The sequence below is a fragment of the Astatotilapia calliptera genome, chromosome 12 (genome assembly GCF_900246225.1).
Source record: "Astatotilapia calliptera chromosome 12, fAstCal1.2, whole genome shotgun sequence".
In the NCBI taxonomy this organism is placed as follows: Eukaryota; Metazoa; Chordata; class Actinopteri; order Cichliformes; family Cichlidae; genus Astatotilapia; species Astatotilapia calliptera.
Window position 1 is genome coordinate 8,922,920 of NC_039313.1, and position 9,526 is coordinate 8,932,445.

The window sequence follows — 9,526 nt, forward strand, 5'->3', positions numbered from 1 at the left end:
ATCCACTCTTGTGGTAACCTTATCAGCCAAATCCTACTTTAACCACTCATGACAGGTAAAGTAAGTCAATAAATTTTAAAAGGTTGATAGAGTGTAACTCAATAAGAGAAAAGTCACTCAAAAGAAAAGAGCTCAGTTTTTGTTTTTGTTTTTTAAAAAGTAAATTTAATGGAGCTTACTAAGTAAAAGTATTGTTTTTTTTAATCTAATGAAATGGTTTTATAAACTTAAATAGAATAATATAATAAAAAAGTGTCTTAAATTATAGAATAAAAGTAGACACAGTGACCATGAGATGATGTTAAAGTTGGAAAGCATTGTGAGCATTACTGATGTTATAAAGTATTACCCAAGCAGAATGTGGACAGTCAGCTTGATCAGAAAGCTCAGTGCTAAACAGCTGTGACCTGATTGGTGTATTCAGATGAGCTGGAATCAGTCAGCTCAGAGTCAGTTAAATGAGGCGGAGACTGACAGTAAAACAAGAAGTGACCTCAACGATGTGTTCAGAAAATCAGAGGCAGATAGAGAGAAGCGGGTGTGTGGGACCAGTGTAACCAGCGTACTCAGTGTAGTCCTCAGTGTGCACAGTGGTGTGTTGTGTAGTGTGTAACGGCACGATGGATGGAGTGAGTGAGGATGACCTCTGTTGGCTCCAGCTGGATGACTTCAGGATGCTGCTCATCAAAACTATTGATCCTTCAAGAATCACCCCCTACCTCCGCCAGTGTCAGGTATGCTCTTGCTCCTGCCTCTTGTTCTTGCTACTCTCCTCTCTGCTCCTGTGGTTGTTGCTCCTCTTCCTTCCTTTCAGGTGGTGATAGGTTCATGTGTGGTCTACCTTATCAGGTAATCAGTGCTGAGGATGAAGAGCAGCTCTTCAATGACCCGGCGCTCGTCATCAGGAGGCGTAAAGTTGGTACGTTGGGTTTTTTTGTTTTTTTTAAACATACCAGATTGAAGCCAGTACAAACCTTTCAGTTAGTCCAGAAAGGCCTCCACGTGAACCTCCTGATCCACAAGGAGGAAAAAAACACAAAAAAACACAGCAATGTTTAATTAATTCATCTGAAATCTGGGTTCATGTAACTGCTGGGGAGAAGTAAATACTTGAAAAATTTAGCTGAAAGCACACATCTTCACTGTTCATCCTTTATACTGTCTATGAGTAAGATGAGTCTTTAAAACACATTCATAAATTACAAACGTCTCCTGGCGGAGAGGTCTAATTCAGTGACTTCCCATCAGCCTAGCTTACTTCTATCAGTAAAGCTGTATGAGACAAGATCAGAAATGTCTTAGAAACAAGACAAAGAGAGTTCTCACTCAGTGGCTGCTGCGTGTGGTCAGAATGGTCTAAAATACTAGGAAGTTGTAACAGTGTGGTTCCTCTACACCTTGGCAGGGTGTTGTTGACGTTAGTTGGCAAACCCACTTCCAGAGTTTTTCTGTTAAAAGAAACTGTAAGCATTTACTTAATCGGTTAGGTCATCATGAACAAAAATTAATTAGAAAAAAACAACCAAAAAGAAAACAACAGAGTGCGCATAACCTCACCAAATATAGATATTCATGGTGACATCTGAGTCACAGAAGTCAGACCATACTCACTTAGATTATGCCCTGTTCATGTTTAAAGAAGTGTTTGGTTGCCGTTGTTGTTCTTATACATGTCAACGTGGCCAAAACGGTCGCAGTGACTCGCTGACCCTTGGTGTCCCTATATAGATAGCACCATTATATATCAGCGTAATGAGTCTTGCATCCGCTGACCTTTGTTGTAACCTTTAATCTGTAGGGGCCCTACTGGACATTTTGCAGCGAACGGGAGTCAAAGGTTACACAGCTTTCCTGGAGAGTCTGGAACTGGATTATCCTCAACTGTATAGCCGGATCACTGGGAAGGAACCCAACAAGACCTTCAGCATCCTGATTGGTCTGTCTTCCTGACTGTTTGCCTGTTCAGATATTTTCATGTACTGATTATAAATTGATTCTGATCAGCTGTGTATTGCGTGTTCAGACACTGCAGGAGAATCGGGTCTCACTCAGTTCTTGATGTCGGAGCTCAGCCGCCTGCAGAGGGCACTGCAGGATGAGCGGAGGCGCCGCCAGCAGGCCTGCTCTGCTGCCAAGGATCAGGTTGGTTCAGCCACACGGTTACTGAGGAACAGAGCGAGATGGAAATTACACAAAAAACGTAATGTTCAATCGCTGTGTTCTCTCTTGCGCTTGTCTTCAGGAGGTGTGGTCTCGCCAGCAGCAGCTGAAAGACCGTGAGCTGAAAAAGCTGACTGAGCGCGTGCAGAAGGTGCGAGATGAACGGGAGCGGCTGAGTGAGGAGGTCAAGCAGCTCAGAGATCACAACTACAGTCTGATGGCTGACATCAACAGTCTGAACCAGGAGAAGAGCAACGCCCTGCTGGCCAACAGAGATCTGCAGATAGAGGTCAGCTAACGTGTGTCCATCTGACATGCTGCTGACCCGTACAGAGATAGAGCCTGACCTCTGACCTCTATGTGTGTAGGTAGAGCGCCTGAAACACACAGTGATGCGAGCAGAAAACCAGACTCGACTGCTGAGGCGACGAACACTGAGACCACTCCAGGTGGTACTGGATATCTAACACACACCCTTTTACCTTTTATCTGACCCTCACTACAGCTATGTATGAATTATTCAGTTTCGACTGTTGAGTGTTTTTAGTTTGAGCTCATACCTGCAGGTTACATTACATAACTACAGCCACATGAAAGAGGAAGATTTCACATGGCTTTGCAGTCCTGTGAAAAGCTAAGAAAATATCAAAATTCATGACTATACAATGAGAAAAAAAGACTGAATATGAATGCTTGTTTGGAAGGGTTGCCACGAGAAAGCATGGCAGCACAGCTTAGGTTTCCAAGGTTGCATGTGAAGAAACCACAACCACATCCTGTGGATAGAAACAACCAAAGTGGAGATGTTCGGCCGTAGCACACTGAGCAATGTTTGGTGAAGACCAAAACTTTCACATGACTGTTTCTGCTGCTTTGCCTAGAATCTGCTTTTCACTACAATTTTGTTGCACTGGACTTGGTTTTAAAGGCAGTTTTCACAGCTACACTTTAACAAACAATTCAAACACCTTTCATGTGTTATCCCACATGAACTGATTAGTAGTGAAAAGTATTTCGCACACCTCTTATCCCAGACTACACTTCGGTTCTTTTTGCAGAGCTTAAAAACTGTTTAAAGGTTAAAAAACACCACTTAGATTAACGTGTTAACTTGTGTATTTCAGAGCAAGAGTCTAGCTTTGCCCACTGAGACCTTTTTCCACCCGGATAAAGTGGAGGAGCTGAAAGAGGAGAAACAGGAGGAGAAAAAGCAGGAGAAGAAGGAGGAGGCACCAAAGCAGCAGCAGCAGCAGCAGCAGGAGAAGCAGGAGAGCAAAGCTCCTATGATGAACCTCCTCTCCACTGTGTTCAGACTGAGGAGAGAACTCCACAAAACAGAGGAGCAGAGAGCCAGGGTGAGGAGCACCGGTAGTTTCAAACAAGACTATAGCACATGGCTAACAGAATGCAAAGCTGCTCCCTTTAAGCAAATAAATATAATGCATTCAGGGAAATTTAAATTGTAGAATGTATCACATGTAATATTAGCATTTTGGCTGATTCCATTTAGTTTTTTGGGACCCTTAAGTGACCATATTTGGATTAGAGGGTGGAGTGTGGTCATGAGCTGTGGGTAGTGACCGAAAGAACGAGATCGCGAATACAAGTGGCGGAAATGGGCTTCCTCTGAAGGGTGGCTGGCCTCTCCCTTAGAGAGGATGAGAAGTTCGGCCATTCGGGATGGGCTCAGAGTAGACTTGCTGCTCCTCCACATCAAAATGAGCCAGTTGAGGTGGTTCGGGCATTTGACAAGGATGCCCCCTGGGCGCCTCCTGTGCGAGGTTTTCCGAGCATGTCCCACTGGGAGGAGGCCCCAGGGCAGACCCAGGACACGCTGTCGAGATTATATCTCTCAGCTGGCCTGGGAATGCCTTGGTGTTCCCCCGGATAAACTGGAGGATAAGTTTCAAGATAAGTGTAATCTCTGAGATGTTCCTTGTGATGAATCATTACTTTTGTCATATTTTCAGCGATATGTGGTTTTAGGTTGAGTTTAGTTAGTAGTGAATGTGCACCATGGTGTTTCTGAGCAGCAGCATTGCTCATGCCACAGTAAAAGGATGTTTTATTGGAGCAAAGAGTAGCAGGAAATCCACATGCATGCTTCTATTTGATGTCAATCCCTCGAGTGTGTCATGTGTCAGCTATCAAGTGCAACTGCTGGAGGCTGTATATGTGTGTGTATGAATCTCATTCTTGGTTTTGCAAGCCTGAATGCGTTTGTTTTCAGACTTTGGAGGAGAAAGAGGAACTGGAACTGCGCTGTGCTCAGCTGAAAGGAGATGCCAAGATCTACCGTCAACAAAACAAGCAAACCCTGAGACAGCTGGAAGAGGTGATCAGGGAGAGAGAAAAGGTGAGGAGCCTGAGAAGGGATAAGAACGGGAGGTGGGGCAGAATGTTGGTGGGTGTTAACTCTGGTCGGTTCTTCAGGCGCTGTCATCGCAGTCAGAGAAGCATGAGGAGGCACGGGTACTCCTGCAGGAGAAAGACCAGTACAGGGAGCAGGTCAGAAAGCTGACTGAGCAAATAGACAGGCTGGAGCTTCTGCTGCTGAGGTCACAGGGGGAGGAGCTACAGCTGAGGACACGCCTCCGCAGAATCACTTCCAACTCTCATCAGGTGAGGAGCAGCTGGAGGAGCTGGAGGAGGAGGGATTTTATGAAGGTGAAGTATTGAGGTAATAACACCGGCTTCTGTCCTCAGTGTGAAAGGAGTGTGAGCAGCGAGGAAGAGGAGGAGCCTCCAAAGAGCACTGCTAAAGGTCAGTCATGTCATGTGATGAGATGACACGGGGTAATGTGAGGTGATGTCATGTGCAGTGGTTTTGTGTGAACAGGCAGCAGTGAGGAGGTTCGCAGCGGGACTTCGGGGGAGAACGACGAGGCTCAGCGGCAGCAGAATGACTCTTCAGGAGAAATCGTCGAGCCTGGCTTCAAATCCAGTAATACTGTATCATGGGTAATTTCTACGTGCCTTATTCACACTGCTAATTTAACTCATGGTGTTTGGAAGAGACTTCAAAGCCTGTCTGTTCGTCTACAGGAGGAGGAGCAAGCAGAAGTCTGTTTTAGAGGTCGTTCAAACTTTGTTTACCGCAGGTTAGTACTGGCTTTTTAAAACTTTATTTCTATACATCTGTACATGCATACAGTGTGAGTATGACTGTGTTCTTATTTCCAACAGGAAGCGAGCCCTCAGGTCAAAGCTCAACAGTACAGACTATATAGCCTGTAACCTCGACGACAGCAGCGACATCACCGACTCTGACTGATGTGACGCCATGAATGTATTTAACGTTAAATGCATGGCATATTTTTTACCAACCTGCAGCTCAAAGTGCTCCATATGGCAACACCAAAACAACTCTAAGAAGCAGCATTTAAGTTTTACTTCAGACAAATTAAGACAACATATAGCTGTTTATTTTTAACACAAGAATTCCTAATAGGACTTAAAGAAAAGAAATGTAAACTTAATAGCAACAATACATCACAACTGTCAACCTAAAAACTGAAGGCCAGATTTACTGAAGGATGCAAGATTGTGTGATGCTGCATTTGCAAAAGTGCAGAGATGGGAGAGGAAATTCTGCATCTCACTTGTTAACGTCGCTCATTTAAAAACTAGATCCAGCCAGTTTATTTCAGTAATGAGAAATGAACCAAGAGCAGCACAACCTATTGAGTCAAAAGGAGCCGAACTGATGAACCTGATGAGGGTTTTGTGCTGCTGCAGACCGTTAGAAAATCTGGCCCTAAGGGGAGTTGACAGAGGAAGCAGTATGTAGAAATTTTGTAGCAGACGATTGGTCACGAGTAGACGTTCCAGCTTCAAGCTGCTTAGGTACGTCGCTGAGGTATTTACCACCCTTTCATTTGTGAATTAGCAGCATCTTTGGATTCACTGGCAGTCATTTAAAACGCTCAGCTTGAAGTTGAGAAAAGTTTAACTCAGACCCGCCCACTGCGCATCGCCAAAGGTTATTTCATCTTGACATAACTTAATTTCATTGACTTTCTATTATCCCTGGTGGTCATGTCACTTCTAGACACTTTTCTGGATTCCCCTTATAACTATAATATATGTATTAATATTTCACATTAAACGCGGGAAATTTTCCTTTAAAATCATTGACAGAGATCATAATTATGATATAACGAGGTGGGATATTCCACAGTTAAGGCGTATCAAAACAGAAGGTGCTTTCACCTGGTGTAGAAGATGGATGCACCCAATGAGACATCACTTCTAGGTTGGTGAAGCCTTCAACTGAGCATTTTGATGAAAAAAACCCCACAAAAACAAATGCCACGTGCTCATTGGCTGACAACTTGTGATTTTCTTATTGATTTTTACACAACTGGAAGTCTTTTTGCAACCAGAGAAGTCGCCCCCTCCTGGCCATTAGAAATAATTCAGGCACTTTCATGAAGATTTGTCCAACTTTAACATACAGTCTATGGAATGGACACATTTATTGCTTTTCCCATAGTTGACAATTCCACAAGAAATGACTCTTACTGATGCTAAAAACTTTGTTCCTAACAAAATTGTTGTGTCCAAAGTTGAAACCACTGCTACTGGTGACTATGGGAAGGGCAAATGCAGCTTACAGATTCGGTCTGCCATGATTTTCACCAAGTCAGAATTGGCTCTGCACTGGCACTGTTTCTGGTAGCACACTAGTTAAACTAGTGTCTATGATGTATGTAGTTATGTGATCAGTGAGAAGAGCGATGAGAAGATGCGGTATGTTGGGTTGATGCAGAGATGTAAAGTTGTACATCCTATGGTTTCTAGTTATTTTAAATAATCTTTCCAAGTTAAAGCATGAAAGCTTTAACTTTACATGCCATTGCTCTCTGAGATACGATCCCAAAGACAAATAAGATTTCAACTCAGGAAAAGCACAGAAAGACCAGACCATGACCAAACAGTGGATCCAAATCTGCTCAGATTTCTAAAAATTGACAGAGCTTTCAGTTTCCAATTGAATCTGAAGTTGGCTTTTTCTTCACCTAGAAGTTAATTTTTTCACTGTAACATTTCATGCTCTGAAATCAGGAAACTTGCAGTGTTTGTCGAAATGATTTGTTTTGTTCAATACAAAAAGTGCTACCTGGAAGCCGGAGAAAATCTCAGATTCCAGACTCTGATACTTCATTTAGACTTTGCTACATATTAATTGAATTGTTATTATAAATAATGAAGCGATGCTTAGTATACAGTATTTACTTTGTATAAGGAGGCTTGACATCAGCGGCTGTGAACCTGGAGGTTGTTGTTTTTGTTCTTGTTTCTTTCACTAGCTTTAGGGAGAGATCCTGGTTTAAAATATGATTTGAAATTGAAACTGGTCTCACTTTACTATTTTGATGAATGTTGCTGGACACCAAAATCATTATGTCTGCAGAATGCAGTTAGCGTGTCTTATCTGCTATGATTGAATACATAATGCAACATAAATGCTATAAAATTATAATTGATATCATTACCATTATTTTAAACACAAATTATTGACATTATAAAACCAATTAAAACTTTACTAATGGCTGTTAAAAATTCTTAATTAAAAATTACAATTAACTTTGAATAATTAGATACTGAAGGTAAATTAAATAGGTATTATTTATTAACAATGTTTATTTTTCTTTTTTTTTGTCTGAATGTCACTTTCCATGGCATTCAAACACCCCAATAACCCATATTTTTTTATTGATGACTTTTGTTGCAGTGTACATAATCTGATTTTTCTTCTTTACTTCTGTCTATATGTAATTTACAGTGTGGCTTGTCTTTATTATGAACATGATAAAAGTTTCAAATAATGACAGTGATGTGTAGAAGTAATGCCTGCGAGCCAAAGTTCTGGATTATGTTTCCAGCTTCCTTTTTTCTTTTTCTTTTTTTGGCTTCCATCACAAACTGATGTCAGCTTGTCACAAATTTATTTATATAGTAACCTGCAGCAGGTACAGAATGCCTACAAACTACAGACAGTACAGATCATCAGCACAGGCGCTGCTCTTCAGAAGGCCTCCAGAAGCCGTTGAAACAGGGAGGCTCAGTCTTTTTGAGAAGGAAGAACTTAAATAAAATTAAACAAAAAAAAAAGGTGATCTTGTAGTGGAAACCCAGAATAAAAACATAGAGCCAAGCATGAGCAGAACAGGCAACCAAAATAATCTGATTTCATTTTTGTGAAGTTTGATTTAAGAACTTTGTTAAAATTCATTTTACTGTGGGATTTAAAGAATTTATAAATTGAGCTTGATGTCATAAAACATTTTTCAAAACTCTCAGTTTCTTGTTATTCCTATTTAATTTCTTAAAAGTTTGATTTTTGTATGAAGTGTTGTGGATGTTAAATTATTAGAATCAGGATATAACTTTTGTTTTGTTTTGCCCAGAAGAACATATTGTATTTTTGTCTTTTTTCAGTATTTAATCAATCAAGAAGATTAATTTTTCTATTTAATTAGCAGCAAATGTTCAATAAAGCACAGTTAATCACTGAGGGAGAGAATATGATCAGCTCTTGCACTGATTTTTCAGTTTTCTTCTATTGCTGATGAATTTTCAGATTTTGACAGGTGATCCAATATTTTCTTCAGAGCTCCTGATCTCTCCTGATAGAGTGAATCTCCTCCACCTCAGGATATCTGACAGTAAGGCTCCTGCTCCGCTTTACAGCTCCTAATTTTAACAGGAGTCTGTATGACTCGCTTCTGGAGCCAGCCTCAAGAGGTCATCGGAGGTGTTTTCTTCACAATTCCATGGAGAGGTGGTGTGGAGGGTCAGAGGATCTTTTGTTTTTCACTCTCTGGTTTTGGAGACCAGCAAAGTTTACTCTCCAGCTTTTTATGTTCACTTTCAGCTACATTTTGGAACAGTAATAACTACAGCATGTAGTATTTCAGCTACAGTAGGTTTGCTTTCTAGCAATTTTCAAATAATTTACATAAATGTGAAAAAAAAAGAAATACAGAACTGATGAGTGACACAGTCTGAAGAAAAGGTCAACTGGAGCTGAGCTCTTTGAGGAACCTCAAACTGGATGTTAGGACTTTATTGTTTTACTGCAGTTTGAGGAACCATCTCGACACATGGACGAGGTCGCGGTGCTTCCGTTTATGACAATGTTTATTTAAAGGGACAGTTGGCCCAAATAACTAAAGCTGTGTTTTTCTCGGTCTATCGCTTTGGTTGTCCATACTGGCTTTAGGTGCTTCGGTGCTACTTGCGTTTTACCTTCTTTTTACTCCTTCACACCAGGAAAGTGGTAAAAATGTAAGAAAAGTTTGATTTCTTGGAACTGCAAACAGAAGGCACATTTTTCCCGTTGACCCTGAACGCCACACAG

General features: G+C 41.3%; 1 protein-coding gene across 2 annotated transcripts; it reads left to right on the forward strand.

The window, feature by feature from the left end:
* Positions 1-501: 501 nt before the first annotated feature.
* Positions 502-8,462, forward strand: card9 (caspase recruitment domain family, member 9). Of its 2 annotated transcripts, none has more exons than XM_026188292.1 (13): positions 502-734; positions 850-919; positions 1,799-1,936; positions 2,024-2,142; positions 2,243-2,449; positions 2,529-2,609; positions 3,285-3,515; positions 4,391-4,516; positions 4,594-4,782; positions 4,867-4,924; positions 4,983-5,121; positions 5,206-5,261; positions 5,347-8,462. In XM_026188292.1, the coding sequence occupies exons 1-13, from the start codon at positions 621-623 to the stop codon at positions 5,388-5,390; spliced, it is 1,572 nt and encodes a 523-aa protein (XP_026044077.1). In that variant the 5' UTR covers positions 502-620; the 3' UTR covers positions 5,391-8,462. The 2 variants fall into 2 exon arrangements, with proteins under 2 accessions (XP_026044077.1, XP_026044076.1); XM_026188291.1 differs by having other exon boundaries at positions 5,000-5,121.
* The last annotated feature ends 1,064 nt before the right edge of the window (positions 8,463-9,526 follow it).